The following is an 18,440-nucleotide window of genomic DNA, read 5'->3' as shown; positions in this document are numbered from 1 at the left end:
TTGTACACAGCCCAGCGGCACAGGTGTGCTCTTTTAGACATAATGGCACTGGCCTTAAAGAGAATGGTCATGCCCTCACTGCTCCTGTCCCGTGCACACACTTGTCCTCAGAACTGCGTCTTTGCTGTTTGCGTGGAGAAGGGGGACTGGGACAGGAGGGAGCACAGAACAACGCCAGGAGTCCCTCAGGATGGGCGGGAACCAGGATGGGTCCTGGGGCGTGTGCTGACTCAGAGGATCATCTTCGTAAATACACCAGGAAGCCCCGTGTTCTCAAATGCTCCGAGTGGCTGCACTGACAAATGAGCCTTTATGCACCGGCAGCGATATTTGCTGCGTTAGACAGCCATACTTTGATAGATGGGAATTCAAAGTTTCCTCGAAAGAAGGGAAAAGACAGATGCGGGGACCAGGGAAGGGTGGCGTGGAGAGAAGAGAGAGGGGGCAAGAATGAAAGAACCCAGGAGCCCTAAAGCAATAGATAATACACATGGTGTCAGGGGCGAGAGGAGACATCTGAGCCGCGGGAGAGGGGGGTTTCAGCTAATGATCCCTCCCATAGCAAGCTGCTCCTGTTTATGGGCAGGAAGCTATAAAGTTCCAGCGGCGGCGGCGGCATGCTTTCCAAGAGCCTAATTTTAGAACACGCCCGCTAATGCCCAGGAGTTGCTAGATCTGAATTAAAATCTCCAGGTCCCATCCTCCCCTCCTTTCTTAAAGGGTTATTGATTTACTAATGGCCTTTGTGTCCCGCTGAAAACAACCCTACAGAAGAAGAAAGAGGTTTACCTAGAGCCCAGTGGCTAACAGCGTGGAAGAGCCAAGATCCCAGGGGAGCAGGGAGCCAGAAGGCAGACTCGGAGAGACCTCCGTGCCTAAGGCAAGGGGGACAGGGCCACGCAGGGCCACAGAGGCTTTGAGGAGGGCGAGTGGGCCGAGGAACATAAACGTGGCCCCAGAATCTGGATATGTAAGGGTGGGCATGGGGAAGTCCCATGTGGATAACGGGGTCCCTTTGGGGTCTCTTTTGGAACCACAGGCTTGTTTGTCAAGGGAGTGGGGTGCAATGAAGGTCTCTGGGCTGGGTGGCCAAGACCTGCATCGGTTTTAACCCCAGGCCTCTATTAAATGACTGCGTACACCTCAACTTTGTAGGCACACTCTGTGTTCTGGTTCGTCCTCTAGGGAGTAAGGGGCCTGTCTTCCTACCACTCTGGAACCCCAGGGGGCCCTTGGCAGCCCTCTTCCAGGGGAGCTTGTCTATCTGCATCCCTTACAGTTCTTCTCCGCCTCTTCCCTTCCTCCACTCCCTCAAGAAGGCTGGTGCCTGGAGGGAGCTGAGAGTTAGAACAGGGCACACGGAGGAAATGGGGCGTGGGTCTGGAAGCTGTGTTTGGAGGAGGAGGCAAGGAAAGCAAGAGCAGGCAGGAGCACAGAGCCAGGGGAGAGAGAAGTCGGGCGGAGCGGCCAGCGGTGCCAAAAGCTGTAGAGAAGTCCAGGTGACGAGAGGGGAGTGGACCGAAGAGGGAGAAACCCACGGTTACGACCCAAACTCGGCATCAGACCAGCCGCCCTGGCCGTGAATGCCGGCACCTTGAGAAATCACTTAGTCCCTTTAGCTCCTAATTTCCTCATCCATAAAAAGAAAATAACAGTGGAACACAGTGCTGTTTACCGTCCTGCGGGTCAAATGAGACAGTGTATATAAAGCAGTGAGGCCAACGCCTGGCACCCAGTTATTACTCAATCAGTGTTAGCCACGGGCACTCAGAAGTCCCTCTGGTTTGGGAGTTGCTGTGGGTTTTGCAGAAGTCAAGCTTGATGGTGTTTGCAGAAGGGGCGGGCTGTCTGTGAGCAGGCTCAGGGAGAAGCCGTTCTGGGAGGAATCGTCTTGTGTCTCTGAAATAAATCAGATACAAGGGGAAGATGTGCCTTTGAAGAAGCGTGCTTGCCATTCGCTTTGTCCCGGTGGGGTGGTCATTATGACCCCTCACTGCCGTAACCGCCCTGCAGAGAAATCTCTCCCAGGCACGGACCGAATCTATGAGCAGGGGGATTACTGTCAGGCCATACTCTGTGACATTTTGTATTTGTATGGTAGCCTCAAATATTCTAGTCCCGACAAGCCATCTCTGGGGGGAGCTGATGGCAAACAGAGATGTCCTACGTGGCCAAACTAATTTTACCTGGATGACTTTCTTGGCCTTTTCTGTCTTTCCTTGCCCATGCTCCCCACCCTCTGTCACTGTGCTGTATCACCAAGAGCGACGCCTGTCATTCTGGGGATTCAGAGAAAATGTAGGATGTGGCAGGGCCCCAGATGTGATGACATGGGTCGTGTTCCGCTCAGCCACACAGGCTGCCATTCCCTTAGACTATAGTGTGAAGGGTGTGTCTTGGGGTTGTGCCAGGACACTCCAGATCGCAGTAGGCAGTGGCTCTAGGGGAGAAGGAAGGGCTCTGAGTCAGGAAGCAAGCAAACAAACAAACAAAAACTGACAGCTTCTTTAACTGAAACTCCAGGGGATGACAGGCCCACGGAGCAACTGGGGAACTGTTTTGCAGGCCCTCTGCACCAGCCGAGAAGTCAGGAGGGCAGGTCCGGCCTCGGGGCAGCTCACGAGGGCAGGGAATAAGGATGAATGGGATGAGGCGGAGAGCCTTGTCCTGCGGAACCGCCAGCACCCGTTCCAGGATCTGCCGGGGCCATCCCCACGGGCTGCCTGGCTGAGGGCCGAGCGAGCACAAGGCGGTGGAGTTGGCCGGGGTCAGGGATGGTGAGGACCGGCGGGCGCTGAAGGAGCCGCATTTGGGAATGAGGACAAGGAACTGTTTCTGGTTGTTCTGACTGCACCCGGCTCCCGCTCGCACAAGCGGAACCACCAGGTGTGAGGGGCGGGGAGGCTGGGAAGGAGAGGACTGTGGGACCAGCTTTCAGACGGGGGGGGGGGGGGGGGGGGGGGGGGGGCTGAAGCTCTCCCGTACACACTGCTAAGGCAGGGCTCGCTCGGTCATCTGGATGATGAGAAAAATGGAGACAGGTGAGAGCACTCCTTACACCTCACACTCATGTTTTAATCAAAGTGTTTTTTTTCTGATTACCAAAGTAATGCATTGTTTTATAAAAAAAATATTGAAACATAAAATCATAACAAAGAAAATAAAACGTATCTATAATTGCTGTCCTGGGCAACAGTCATCAATACAAATTCCCGTCAAACACTTTTCTCCCAGGAGAGCACAGCATCCAGCAGCTGCGGTCAGACTCATCCTGCGGTGCAGGGGCGTGAGGGCTGGCTGGCGGAGGGTGGTGCCTCCTTGCACTCTCATCACGGAGAAGTCAAACTAGTGTGTTCACCGATCTGTTCAAAGTCTTTGCAATGACAAAGTCCGCTGTCCACTGGTTCTGGCCTCTGATAGCAGAAATTACCTGAACAATGAACATTTGTCTAGTGCTTTTCAGTTGTAAGGAGTTATAATCCTGCTAAGTGCTTTCCATGGTTATTCAACTAAGTTCTAGGTCAGAGGCAGCCACGCCTTTAGACAGGTTAACTTACTAGTTCGAGGTTGAAAATGCCAACAACATGGAAAGACAATCTACTGAATGGGAGAGGATACTCGCCAATGATACACCTGGTAAAAGGTTAATATCCAAAACCCATAAGAAACTCATACAACCTAACACACACACACACACACACACACACACTAAATCTGATTTAAAAATGGGCAAAGGACCTTATAGATATTTCTCCAAAGAGGACATAAGAATGGCCAACAAACATATGAAAAGATGTTCAACGTCACTAATCATGAAGGGAAAGCAAATTAAAACCACAGTGAGATATCACCCCATATCTACTGGAACGGCCATCATCAATAAAGCAACAAACAACAAGTGTTGGCAAAGATGTGCAGAAAGGGGAACCCTCATGCACTGTTGGTGAGGCTGTAAGCTGGTGTAGCCACTACGGAAAACAGAACTACCACGTACCCAGCACCTCCCCCTCAGGGCCTTCCTCTGAAAAAATCCAAAACACTAATTTGCATTCTGTGTTCACTGCAGCATTATTTACGATGGCCGAGATGTGGAAGCAACCTAAGTGTCCATCGGGAGACAACTGATTTAAGTGGTACATGTATACATTGGAATATTAGCCCTAAAAAAGAATGAAATCTTGCCATTTGCAACATGGGTGGACCTAGAGGGTATCCCGCTCAGGGAAATAAGCCAGACAGAGAAAGGCAAACACCATATGATTTCGCTTTCCTGTGGAACCTAAAAAACAATATAAACAAACGAACAAACTCATGGACACTGGGAACAGACTGCGGGGTCAACAGATGGGAGGGGGTTTGGAGCACGGGAGAAAAGATAAAGGGATTCAGGAGGACAAACCGGCAGTTATAAAAATAGTCGCAGGGAGGTAAAGGACAGCACTGGGAATACAGTCATAATATTATAATCACTATGCATAGTATCAGATGGGCACTAGGATTATCGGGGCGATTACTTCGTAAGTTACATAAATGTTTCATCACTCTGTTGTACGCCTGAGACTAATATAATATTGTATGTTAACTGTAACTGAGAAATAAGTGTAAGAAACGGCGCACCGCTCCTCGTGCAGGGGTAGTGCCTCTCCAAGTATGGGGACGGGCAAACGGTGAGCGCGCACAGGACGCCTGGGAGCAGCGGAACCACGCGCCTGTTCAGCCCCGTGCTGCCCGTTATTGCGGCCAGGAGACACAGGCGGCCACGGAGCCCTTAATATGTGGCTCGTGTGACCGAGAACCTAAGTTCTACACGTTGATTGAATTTTAGTTAATTCAACATGTAAAACTTATACTCAATTCAGTTACAAGGCCTGGAATAACTTGGGCGTGCGGATTTATTTTTTTAATTGTAAACTACTTCAAATCTCAATAGAGAATCAAGTTTTCTGATGAACAATTAGTGTCACCATTGAGATGTGCTGTTACATACAAACTACACCTCATTTTCCAGACTCAGGGGGAAAAAATATGAAGTATGTTGGTAGTGGTTTTTTACATGCATTACATGTTCGAGTGACAAGATTTTAGATTCCTGAGGTTAAATAAAACATGTTATTAAAATTGATTGCATCCACTTTATCTTACCTTTTAATGTAGGTCCTAGTAAATGTAAAATACGGGGTACGGCAGAAGTAGCGCCTGCTGGAGTGTGGCTGGCAGGGCAACAATGTAGGGGCAGTAGTTTATAGTTTCAGTTTGAACATTTCACCTACAGTGTCATACGGTATGCTTGAGTGTGATATTGTTATGTTACAGAATTACATGCTTATGATTTTGTAATAAAAGGAAGAGGGGCGTTATTTATGTCAGACCCCGTATCTATGTTTTGGGTTGGCCAAAAAGTCTGTTTTCATTTTTTTTCCAAAACATAAAAGACACTTTTCATTTTCACCAATAGCTTCATCGATTTGGATACTTTGAGTATGTCAGCTATCTCCTGCTATTGGCTTCTAGTGGGTAGAAGCTGGGGGTGCTGCTAAACATCTTCCAATGCATGAGACGGCCCCGCAGCAAAGAATTATTTAGCCAAAACCTCAATAGAACCAAGAAACTTCGCAAACCTCTTCTGACACATTCCACCAGTCACAGCACCTTCTCCATGCACTGCCCAAGCCTTTTTTTTTTGCATTTCAGTTACATTTTTACCTTTCTTGAAATAATAAAGCATAATACACCAAAAACATTGCGTATGTTCTCCCATCTTCAATGTTAAAATGTCTGCACAAAAGTTCACCATTTTCAATAAGTTTTTTTGAACGCGCGCTGATATGACAGCTGTCACAATACAACCTAACAAAACGGTTTCTAATTACATTAAAGACAACTGAGCACATGGACTAGAACCATCGTACGAAAAAAAAAAAAAACTACACGAACTCTTTGGCCAACACGAGAGTTTGCATTAGATTTTGAATGGCCAACACCAGATGCAGCCTCAGGTAGCCGGTCTCCGGTTCTATCCTCTAAGCTGTAAATGTCTGTCCTGAAACCGTATCGTAGGCACCCACAATGATTTCAGTAGGCAAATACATCTTAGAATCAGGGATTGGGAAATAGCACAGGTGTCAGAGTCTGGACCACAGGGTCTCGATGTTGGCTGCAATAGCTTTGTAAGGTAGTATGAACATCTTTTTTTTTTTTTTGCACATTGTAATACTTTCAACCTACTAGGAAAGTTATACAAGAGTACAAGTAACTCCCACATGCACCTTACCCAGAGACCCCATTCGAGTTTTGCGACTGACCTAATAATGCATGTTAAAACAGAAGATCCAACCCAGAGCATTGCCATGTGCAACACTGCAAGTGGCTGTCGTGTCATTTGTCTCTGGGCCACCTCACATGGTTTATTCTAGCCTTTGTCCTTTCCAAGTTTATAGCTCGCTTTTTCGACCATGAGAAACTATTATTCTCAGTGTATTTGCTTATTGGTTACGTCCCCCTGCATGTAACTGATTTCCTGAGCCCGCTGGGCTGCTGCCCCACTCCCCCACCTCCCCCACACAGATGCACTAGCTTGCCCCCCGACCCCGCAACAGGCCTGCCCCTTGGATTCTTGATGGAATTAGGGAGGAAAGAAGGAAAGACAAAAGGAAAGGAGGGAGGGAGGGAGGGAAGGGGAAAGGAAGGAAGAAAGGAAGGAAGTTGTACGAGCTTCTTGATTCTCTTTGAATCTCATTTTCTTTATATTAATTGCTCATGGATTAGTAATACCTACTTTGTCAAAAGGCAGTGCCCAGTAGAAAATAAGCACTCAATAAATAGGACTTTTTACTGTTTTTCTTTTTTTTGATGTTACTGTTATCAAAGACCAATTAAGCATGGAACAAGAGTCCTAGACAGAGAGACTGTGGAGATGAGTCATTTTGGTCTTTGACACCATGACGTGTTGGCAAACTAGGTATGCCTGCAAAACTTTCCTAAGAACTTGGTCATCCATGACTCAGGGGCATCTGAGGAGCCCGGGCTCATTAGAACTCGTTGGCATTAGTCAGCATGACTGACGTTTGGGGGCAGAGAACCACTTGCTGCAAGGAGCTGCCCGGTGTATGGTAGGATGTCTAACAGCTGCCCGGCCTGAACACTGGAAGCAGCACCCCTCTCCCGACTGCCGCCATCAGAAACTTCTCCAGAAACTGACAGAGGTCTCCTGGGGCGAATCACATGAACACACACACGCGCACACACGCACACACACGTGAGCCAGCTGACATCCACTGGAGTGCACGGCTGGCTCTGTCTTAACCACATACTCTCTCCCCCTGTGTGAGGAACGGAATACTTGATTTAATTCCAAACATTCTCAACAGAGTTACTTTGTACTACTTTTCCAAAGATTTGGACTGAACCTTAGTTTTGATCTGGAAATGGCTGCTTCGAGCCTCGGCTTTCACGGAGTGGTAGCCGTACGCAAATCCCGGCCGGCAAAGAGCCTTCCCAACATGCCTTTGTCCTATCAGGCCTGCCGCAAGGGAATTATAACAAGCATTTGCACTGTCAGAGAAATCCAGACATGACCTTCTAGCATTTTCTCCCACCGTTTTTTTTTTTTTTTGCATTTTACACTTTAGCCAAATGGACTCTATTTGTCCAATAAACATAAATTGGCTGAACGAGTAGATATTTATTAACCTCCCTGGAAGGGGGGCGGGGAGGGCGTTTAGGGCCACGTCTCACAAAGGGTTTACTGTGTCGGAAGTAGTTCAGGTGGGCAGCCGGCGTGAGCCAGAATGGAGTCTGAATTCAGATGTTTCGAGAATTACTCTGGTTTTTCCATGGGGGGCTCTTAGACCTTTCTGCACAAGGACCACCAAACAGTGCCCAAACCCCTGCAGCCCACCTGAGCCTACAGATTTAGCGCAGAGAAAAGCTGGTGTTGAAGAATGGGAGAGAGCAGGCTGACAGCTCTTGGAGGTGGGGAGAGAGGGGAGGTGGAGGGATCGAGCCAGAAAGAAAAAAAAGAGAGAAAGAATTCGTGGACACCAACAACAATGTGGTGATTGAGGCGGGGCGGGGGGGGTGGAGGGTGGTGGGGGGAGGTAGAAGAGGGTTTATGGGGTACAAATAAAAAAACACAATAAAATAAAGAAGAAAGAAACAGACAAAGGGAGAAAAAAAGGGATCGGAGAGGAAACACCACAAACAAATAAATAAAGCTGGCAGAAACACAGCCGTGGAATAAATTCCGAGTGATCGGCACAAGTACAACCTTAACTCCCCGAGACAGCGCCAAGGCTGCCCAGAATTCACAGCGCCTTCGTTTCCTGCCATCTCCCAGAGGGGGTGGGGTTCGGCGGGTGGCCGGGGCAGGGCCGTGCGGGCCTGGCATCATCACCGGGCACATGAGCCTTCTCCACCGAAGACGGAAGGTGCCCAGGAAGCTGGCCCAGGGGCCGACTGTCTGCAGGGTTTCCGACTCCACGGAAGCTGCCCACTTGCAAGCGGCCTGTAGAAATCAGCACGAGGCAAGGCGAGTCACGAGGCTCAAATGCTGAAGGGAGGATTCAGAGCGATGGATGTTTGCCCTCCATCTGAAGGTCTTTCCAAACCACCCCCAGTGAGCCATAGACGCTGCTTTTAGAACTGGTTCCCTGAGGTTGACAGTGACTTCCTCATCTACCTGGTGACCTCCACGCTGGCTCCTGCCACCATAGCAGCCATCACACCGATGCAGCAACCTGACTGTTTCCGCCCTGTCTCCTCACACGACCCCCCACCCACCCACGCTGCCTGCCAGTACCTGGCAAAGGCCTGGGGAGGTGGGGGGAGTCACTGTCATCAAACAAACAAACAAGCAAACCACTTAAATAATAAACAACAACAACAAAAAACCACTCAGGGCTGAGTTTTTTGGACTCCACTCCGGAAAGGGGTGATGCTTCGTTCTCAGTGTTCTTATTGACATTCACCGAGCGGCATATAGTTTATTTGAGCGAGGGCTTGCGATGTAGCATCTATATTTAATTCCGCAAGCTGTCAGGCAGCTCATATATTTACAAACACAATCCCGGAAACAATGTGTTTGCTGGTCACAGCTGCCTCTGTACCGTCTCAGCAGCCCCGCGCTGTTTGGCCCGGCGCAGGGCATTGTCATTTTACATTCCTGTCCGTGCCGAGGCTCACACGGGGCAGAGCTGGGGCTAAAAGTTCAGGCTCGGTGACAGCCCTGGCAGACAGCCAGGAGCAGGAGGCGCACCGCCGGCTGCGGGTCAGGATGGAGTTAGCTGTCAGCCTCCCCCGGCTCCGCAGCCTGCGCAGCGATGAGCAATCTCTGTGTGATGGGGGTGGGTTTATGTTGGCTTCCCAGGCCTGCCAGAAATGCTTCAGCTGTCCTGCGTGTGCAGGGGCTCGCTCTGCTGGGAAGCCAGCTGGGGCTTCAGTGATGGAGCCAGGCTGGTAGGAAGGAGGCAGAACAGAGGTTTCCTCTCTGGAGGGCGGGGCCAACTGTCTGCCAGGGGTTGGGGGGGACTGGCTAAGCCAGCGGCAGCAGGTGGACCCTAGGAGAGTGGTGGCCGAGCATCCCCAGAGCCAGGGGCCAATTGGCAGAATTCAGATGATCTTGGTAACAGGAGGACCAATCCGATGGCCAAAGAAAGAGGCGGCAGTGCTATTCAGAACCAGGTAGAGGGGCAGGCAGGTCTGGGATGGGAGGTCCATCTGCCTACGACAGGAGGTGGGGGAGCTGGGCGCAGGTGCAGGAGCCAGCACGGGTGCGGACACTCACCTTGGGTGGGCGCTGCTGAGATCGGGCAGAAGGGAAGGGGTGGGGGGCTGGGCACAGGTTCTGCTCAGTTTGGGGGTCAGAGGGGGAAGCGCTGTGACTTAGGGGCACACGGGGAACTGGCATTTGTGGGTTGTGCACCAGTGCCCGGGTTTGGGGGAACACTCTTGACCTTGTGGCTTTTAGACAGCGCAGCGAAATATAACTGCCTTCTCGTAAGGCCGTGCTGACCGTCCATCTACGCAGGAGCCACATGGCTTCCCCGAGGGCAGACGTGTAGCTGGCCCTGCCCGAGCCAGGAACGTGGCTGAAGGCGAGTCCTGCTTTGTCCTCTTAAGAGTCCAGACCTTCCGTCCATCCACAGCCATTTTTTAAATGCAAGTCACCCACCGGAATCTAGGGTCACCTCCTGTGACCCCCGAGGAAGTCTGTGGGTCTCAGGGTTACAGATCGTCGGGGCTGCGCTGCGGCTTCCCTGGGAGGATGTCACTGGCTTCTCTGTTCCCAGTTTCCTCCTCCTCTGGTTTCCTCCTCTGTGAAATGCAAGTTTCACGGCGTCGACTTCATGGAGGTGTTTGGAGAATGAAATGCGTCAGCGCATGGCGTTTTTAGACCAGTGTCTGGCCCCGGCTGACCGCTAGCTGGACATGACTGGCGATGAAGAGGATGGTAGCTGTGAAGCCGACGAGGAATCCGACACAACAGAGGGGGAGCCAACGAGAGCAGCCAGGCGTTCTGGCTCGGTGGTCTGTGCCCGAAAGCCCTCCACTGGGGGGCAGCTGATGGCAGGGGCCGTCTGAGCGCATGGCAGGGGGAGGCAGGCTGCTTTGCTGTGAGGGACACAGAGCAGCTGGGGCATCTTCCAGAAGGAGTGTCATGGGTCATAGCCTGGGAATGGTCAGTCTGCACGGAGTTGAGGCGTCGAGGGCTTTGGGATGTGCCGCTTTTCAGGGGGAAGTTCCATTGGACGGGCAGTGCCATCCTTCTTTTCCCTGGAGACCCCCCTGAGCTCAGCGGACACTCAGGGGCACAGGGGCCTCCCTGGCCCGTGCACTGTGACCTGAACTTGATCACGCGAGGCTCCGGGCAAGCCTGGTGGTTAGTTTGTCCTCCGAGGAGATTGCCAAGGACACCAGCTGGCAAAGCTGAAGCCTCCGCCACTGACAGATGAATCTGCCCTTGATGCGGAAAGGGCTAGTTATCACACAGCAGAGACCTATAAATTTGGGGCTCTGAGGGGACGGTGCCTACAATGTCTAATGTCACTGAAGCTCTGTGTGTGTGAGAGAGAGAAAAACAGAGAGAGAGAGCAGGGGGAAGGGAGGATATTGCTCTTTTAAGCTCATCACAGGAGCCTCTCCAGTCCTGGGTTTAGTTCCTGCTTTGTGAGGCCAGTGCTGGGGCTGTGTCCATCACCAGACGTACCTGTCACTCTGCACAGTCCTGTGCACACACAGGTCACTCAGTAGCCGACTGACTGACGGACGGAGGCGAGTGGGGAGGAGGAGAAGGAAGCATAAGCCTTGGACTTGGAATATTCGAGTTTCATCTCCGCGTCCTCAGGGAGGGGCCTCCAGCAGTGCCCTCTCCCTCTCCCAGTCTCTCCTCTCGAAGGTCTCGGCTGAAGTGAGACCATTTAGTAAAGAGCAGTTAGGGTTAGCTTTTACCTTTGCTCGAATATATTGGTTAACCCGATCCCATGCAGGGAAGGTATCCGGTGCCTCACTATTTTAGGTCGTTCCCTGACTAGCAGTGGGGCAATGCCAGTTCCATGCCAGTGCTGAGTGTCCCACAGCCAGGAGAGGACAGTGGCAGCCTGGGCTCACCTGGGGGGCTGCGGGCGCATTGCTGGAGTGAAAACACTATGTTTTAGCTCGGGTGAGGCTGGCAGGTCATCCCGACCAGAGGGACAGTAAGAGTCACTGATGGAACAGCAACTACCTCCACCCCTGCCCTCTAGGAGCCCCCACCCCACAAAGTCCCGCCACGTCTCCTGGCCACCCTCTTTTTCTGCTCACAACCAGAGGTTCCGAGCCAAGATGTCGTGTTTCACAGAACAAACAACACTCTCTCCAAGTCCACACCACGGACACCCTCAGACGTACTGAGGAAAACATGTCCTCAGTAGAGTTGGCCAATTAACCACTCAGATGGCTTGAACGCTTATTTAATGTCACTGCCTAATCACTTTATTAAATGTCACCGCTCCAACGGGCCAGGAGCCCTGCTCCGCACCTCCCTTCTCTCAGGCCTCCTTCCCCTCCTGAGACCCAGAGCTCCCCACTGAAAACAGGAGCTTACAGCCTCTGCCCTTCTCTCTGTGCCCCTTCCATCCACACAGAACGATGGGATTTCGGCACTGGGCAGGGGCGCGCCTTACCCCGTAAGTCACTTTACTGACGACCAAAGGGGGACCCCCAGAGGGACGTGACTTGCTCCCAAGAGCACCAACTGGTCAGTGGCAAAGCCCTCATGCCTGTATGGCTGCAAATCATGTCGAAGGTGCAGCGCGGTGCATTAAACACTCCAGGATCCAGAGTCTGTAGACCCGGGTCTGCCACTGGCACAGGTGGCCTCGTGTTGCCGGCCTCGGTGTTCCCATCCGTTAAAGGGGGAGCAGACAGTCGGGGAGGCGAGGATGGAGTGGGATTTTATTATCCGTGCTTCATAAGCAGAAGTTCCACACGAATATTAAGTGATTTATACTGGCGTTTATCAATGAGAAGCGTTAGCAAGATTAACCATTTTGTTCTTTCCAATCCTGATTTCACAGCTATTTCTGCTTTTGTTCTGGCCTCTGACCATCGCTTAGCCACCATATCCTTAGCCCCTCTGACATGCAACTCCTCCTCTGCGGGGAATTTCAAAGCGGGAGTTGCTATCTCACTTGCCGAGATGCAGTGCATGAGCGGCGGATGTCCAGAATTCTAACTGCTCTGTCTCAGAGTTGGGGGTCACCAGGAGGACACAGGGGTCCCCAGTGGCCTCAGTGGGGTGATCGGCTCTGCATGGGGGGGACAGGATTCTTCTAAGCTCACCCATTCGGAAGACTGCACGGGCCACTTCTCGCGTGACTCCACCCACACCTGATTTTCCCTGCCGCCGAAACCGTGACACGTCTGATCACGGACAGACTTGCGCTAACGTACTCACGAAGGAAAACTCGGGACTTCCTTCACTTGGACCTTGGGTCCAAAGCTAGTTTACTATTCGGGCCCATGTAAAACTCTGCCTTCACTGTGGTCTAAGGGAGTGACATTACTGGGCTGTCACAAGTAAATTTATAATTTTCCACCAAAGGGCTGCCCTTGCCAGGACTTTAATCTAATCTACCGTCAGGTGCCACGGGGGACCCCTCACATAGTCGGCCTCAGGACGGAAGGACACAAGGACGTGCCATGGGGAACGGGCTAATCATCTAACCTGCTGAACACCGGTGATGCCATCCGCAGTCCTGAGAACTGAGACAGCTAGGAACTGCTCGACAGGCTGCTAATAAAAACTTCCCAGTGATGCCCTTGGTGGAGAAGCGTAAGAAGAAAATGGCCAAAAGCTGCTCCCTTACGGAGCCTGATTTTTACACAACTGTCAACGCGTCGACTATTTTGCCTTTTCTCTTTAAAGTCAAGGAGCATCTTCTAGGGCTTTCTGTCTAAAGAAAGTTTTGAAATCTGTTTAAAACTTCTCTCTCTTTTTTTAAAGATTTTATTTATTTATTTTTTAGAGAGGGAAGGGAGAGAGAAAGGGCGGGGGGAGAGAGAGAGAAATATCAATGTGCGGTTGCTGGGAGCCATGGCCTGCAACCCAGGCATGTGCCCTGACTGGGAATCGAACCTGCGATGCCTGTTTCACAGCCTGTGCTCAAATCCACTGAGCTATGCCAGCCAGGAAAACTTCTCTTTCTTAAAAAGAGATCTTTTTCAGTCAAAACGACTTGAGATCCGGAGGAAACCAGCGGGACGGAAAGCACGTGCAGCCAGGCCGGGTTCACCAGAGGCGGGGCGGTGCCGAGTCCAGGCGCTCTGGCAGCACCCAGCAGACTCCGCCCAGCAACCAACACCATTCGATTCTAAAGCTGAGGCTCCCGCTCCTGTAACCAGGCAGGTTCCAGCCCAAGGTGAGCTCTGCGGAAGTCATCACAAACAGCGAAGGACCGGAAGCCCGCGTGGACTCACTATAGCTCTTCTTTCAAAGAGCTCCCGCCCTTCCCGCGACCTGTCCCTGCCAGCCTCCGCATCGGTGCACTGGGGCACCGAGAGGTTCAGCGGCCGCGCCAAGGCCGCGTGCCGTTGTTGGCTCACAGGGACCCCCGGGGGAAATGCATGCAATCGACTCGTCACCTGTTTTTGAGGACCAGCTACGTGAGAGTGTTGGAATTACAAAACAGCCACCTGTTCCCTGATCTAGAGGGATCCATAATCTAGACAGGCGGTGCATGGAAGCGGTCGGATCCCGGGAGATGATGGGCAGCACTCCGCTCAGGAACCTGCCGCGCTCGCGTCTTCTCACGCCGAGAATAACGTCTAGTCTTCAGGGAGTAGGAAGGACCCTCGCCAGGTCAGGCCTTGTGCAGAAGTGGGGGGCGGGAGGGTGTAGGGGGGTTAGGTAGTGTTGTCTTTTACATGTCTGTCTTATTTCTCTATTGCTGTGAACAAATCACCACCAACTTCATGGCATAAAACAATAAACAACAAACTTGCTACCTTGAAGTCTCTGTGGTCAGGCCCAGGAGTGGGCCTGTGGGGTCATCTGCTCAGGGCCCCGCCAGGCTGACATCAAGGCGTCAACCAAGGAAACAGCTCTCACCGGGTGCTCAGGGGGCTCGTCCACACTCACAGGGCTGTTGGCAGAGTCCATTTTCTTGAGGTCATGTAACCAACATCCTCATTTTCTTACCAGCTATTGACCGGGAATTGCTCTCGGCTCTGAGAGGCCACCTACAACCCCTTGTCGTGTGGCCCCCATGGGTTGCTCTCAGCATGGCTGTTTGCTTTCTTCCAGGCCAGCAGAGGCTTGTCACTCTGAAATGTCACCAATGTCTCAAGGCTCACCTGATTAGGCCAGGCCCACCCAAGGGAACTTCCCTGTTTGATGGTCAACTGATTAGTGACCTGATCACGGGAGCGGTGTGCCATCTTATCTGCAGGTCCTGTCCACACTCGAGGGGAGGGGGTGCTAGAGGGCGTGCACTGAAGGATGCTGGGAACTTGGGGCCAGTTTGGAACCCCGCCTTTTACTGTGTTGAGACTCCCCACCCATGGGGGCACATCTACCTGACTGCTGGGTCAGGGAGCCCCGGCCTCCAAAATAAACACTCGCACCTCCTTCCGATGCCTTTACAAATGGTATTTTACAGGAGGAATTAATCCCTAGTGCTGGAGTTTCAGATAAAGCACCGAGCCCTTGCCTCTGAATTATCAGTGCTTAGCACCCTGCCTGGTGCTCTGGAGCCCTCGGTTACTGTTCCTCAGTAAGTGGCTGCACGAGTGATGCAATGAGACACGTGTGGGGCATCCTTGGTGGATCACATCTGAGTTGGAATGCCCGCCCCTACGTGCACGGACGAGCCCCCCTTTTCCTGGACGTCACTCTCCGCCCGATTTCAAAGGAGTGCATGCCTGGCATAAAACGCCTGGGGATTTTTCTTCCTTCTCTGATTTCACTTTTTACATTTAACGTTTTAATCCATCTAGAACTAATTTTCCACATGTGATGTATAAAACATTCCATCCCACACCCCATTAGTCGGTGATGCTTTTTAAAATATATGTTAAGTTCTCCTGTATAATAAGCCCTGATTTTGAGTGATCTGCTCTGTGTCACTGATCTGCCCATTCGGTCTGTGTGTCGTGCCTCCTATTTTAACTGTTGGAATGTTACCGTGTCTTTGAAGATCCCGTAGGGCAGGCATCGCCTCACTGTTCTTTCGGCCCCTCTCTCGCCCAGCCCATTAAGCATTGGTCTGTGTGCTGCCTGCTTCAGCTCCACAGGCAGCACGGCGAGCTTCGGCTCGGGCTGGACGTGGGGCCGGCTCTAGGCTCATATTCTCCCTCTGCCTCCACCCCACTCACCTCCTGCAAGTCCCAGTGAAATGTAAACCTGCACTAACAAGGCCGACGGAACTCTCTCCCTGGGAGAGGTACCTGGGGCAGCTGCTAAGACTTGCCCAGCACATAGAAGTGCTCCCTCTCTCCTAGCTGGAGCGGGAGAGTGACGCTGGATGCGCAGACACTCGTGTTTCTGCCGCTCCGTCCTTACGAGCAGGGACCGCCACTCTTTGCAGAGTATCCTGTACAGGGGCTGAGTCTCAGAGCTCTCCAACTCAGGCCAACCTTTCGGCTGGGGGTATCCGGGACTGATATTTGGCCCCAGCCTCTGGGCAGTCCCTTCGGGGCTCACACTGGTCCGAGGGATGTCTGGTGGTTTTGTTGAACCAGGGCCATCCCAGAGTGCACTGGGGGACTCTGGAAGCGGATGTGAACCAAGTGCTGAAACCACTTTGCCCGTCTTTGCGGGCAAAGTGCCAGGGAATCCCCACCTGCTGCTTCACCCCCAGAGAGCCTATCTCTGGGTTTTGGCAGCCAGAGAAAGTCCTTAAAGCCACAAATTAGAAGAAGGGGGGGTTGGAAGTCCTTCTGGCACATGCAGAAGTGGTGCTGGTGGGCACGGCTCTGACAGCACGGGCTAGAAATGAAAACAACTGAAGAAAGCAACATGGTTGTGTATGGGTCCCCTCCTTCTGCCCAGAGGTCCGCACAGGTTACGGCTACCCTTAGACGGAGTGCAGCCCCTGGAAAGCCAAGGCTTGTGATGAGTCACAAGGGAGCCAAGAGTTCGGATGGCCGAGGCCTTCTTTCCTGGTACCTGCCCTTCCACTCAGAGGGGACAGGGCGTGAACTCGTTTGTCCCTCCAAGAAGGGACTCTGAAGGCCTCTGTGCAGGCTCAGCAGCCAGGAAGGGACATAGCCCTGCCCTCGGGGAGCTTTCATGTGAGGTGAGAGAGAACAGGGCAGGCGTCCTTGCGTGCGTGACCGGCCCTCTGCTGATGGCGATGGGACCATCTGAGTGCCTGTCCTACCCCATCCCTACAACACCTGCTGTAGAGGAAGGGTTCAGCTGTCCAAAGCCTCTTTATTTTCAATAAGAGAAAACTGAGTCCAGAGAAGGGAAGATTTTGCCCAAGTTCACCCAGCTTCATAGCAGCCATGGGACCTCACTACTTCTCCCCCTCCCCCACAATTCGCCACCTGGAAAATGGGGCTGCTCTTGGCCTCACGCCAAGCTTCGAGAGGCAGCACACTGCCCGTGAGGCTGCAAGACCATGAACACTTTTGAGAGGGGGAGACGGAAGTGGACGGTGTTGGGTCAACATGAGAAACATGGAGGCAAACACAACAGCAGTTAAGAGCCAGACCACCTAAGCTCCAAATTCTGCTTCCTTCACTTAGAAGCTACTGGAATTGGAGCAACTTTCCTCCAAACCTCTCGACACCTCCCCTTCTCTGTAGAAGGATGGCAGTGGCATGCCCTGCAGGGTCGTTTTAAGAGGTGAATGCTCAGTGCCCAGAACGAAGCTGCATCCCTAGGCTGAAGGGTCCCTAGTGCGGGTCCTGCCCAGTGGCGTCCGATGCTCCCCGGCCCGTCCGTGGGGGCAAGACCTGACATCTCTGTGTGTGCTTTTCTGGTTCCAGGGGCCCCGGAGGAGCCGCACCGAGGGGGAGAGTGTGGCGAGAGAATGAAGACACCAACCGCCCGGGAGAAGCATGAGGTGGCAGTGCGGCACTCAGTTTAGAGGGCTCCGGCCGGCGGCGGCCCCGTGGGCAACCCTGCTGGCACTGGGCCTGCCCGGCTGGGTGCTGGCTGTCTCGGCCACGGCCGCCGCCGTGGTCCCGGAGCAGCATGCGCCCGCGGCCGGCCAGCCGTCCCTGGACTGGCTGCTCACAGACCGGGGCCCCTTCCACCGCGCGCAGGAGTACACTGACTTCGTGGAGCGGTACCGCCAGGGGTTCACCACCAGGTACCGGATCTACAGGTGAGTGCGGACATCCCGCCCGGGCGGAGAGGAAAGGCCCAGCCTGGGCAGGGGCAGAGAGGGTGGGGTGGGCACTGGGTCAGCGGGCAGGCCCAGAGGCTGAGCTGGCCTTGAGGGCCGGCAGGAGCAGGCAGCGGGCGGGAGAGCGCAGCCTGCCATGTTGGTGTTTAAAAAAAGAAGAAAACACACGGGCTGGGAGACCTGCTGATGCCTCCTGGGGAACTTAGCAAAAGGGTTTCTATTTATAGGCCGTGCTGCTTATAAATTGAGGACAAATGAGGCGGCATCGAGTCAGCGTGTAGCCAGTGGGGCGGCGGGGGGTTGGAGTCAAACGCTGGGGCCGGGTTTTAACTAATGGGTTAGATACTTTTATGACTTGTAATTACCTGGACATGCAAATGAAGGCAGGAGCACTCCCCTTCCTGTTCCCCAGGTCTGGGGAGCTCCGCGGGGTCAGGGACGAGGCGGCCATCGCCCTTGTCAGCACCCCCCATCTGGACTGGCCTTGCTCAGAGACGTGAGCTGTAAGGCCCTGGCCCCTTGCACCGTCCTTGGCAGCATCCGAGTGACCCAAAGTCAAGCATGGGGCCCGCCTGGTCCATGTGACGAGGGACTCATAGTCCCCAGTGC

General features: G+C 52.9%; 1 protein-coding gene across 1 annotated transcript in view; it reads left to right on the top strand.

Moving 5' to 3' along the window:
• BRINP2 (BMP/retinoic acid inducible neural specific 2) overlaps positions 1 to 18,440 on the top strand; it is a 93,463-nt gene that overhangs the window by 28,307 nt on the left and 46,716 nt on the right. Inside the window, exon 2 of the mRNA XM_028530808.2 lies at positions 17,470 to 17,810. Coding sequence (XP_028386609.1) covers positions 17,542 to 17,810 — 269 coding nt within the window. The 5' untranslated portion in view covers positions 17,470 to 17,541. The remainder of the gene's footprint in view (positions 1 to 17,469; positions 17,811 to 18,440) is intronic.

The sequence above is a fragment of the Phyllostomus discolor genome, chromosome 14 (assembly GCF_004126475.2).
Source record: "Phyllostomus discolor isolate MPI-MPIP mPhyDis1 chromosome 14, mPhyDis1.pri.v3, whole genome shotgun sequence".
NCBI lineage: Eukaryota > Metazoa > Chordata > Mammalia > Chiroptera > Phyllostomidae > Phyllostomus > Phyllostomus discolor.
This window is presented reverse-complemented; position numbering and strand designations above follow the sequence as displayed.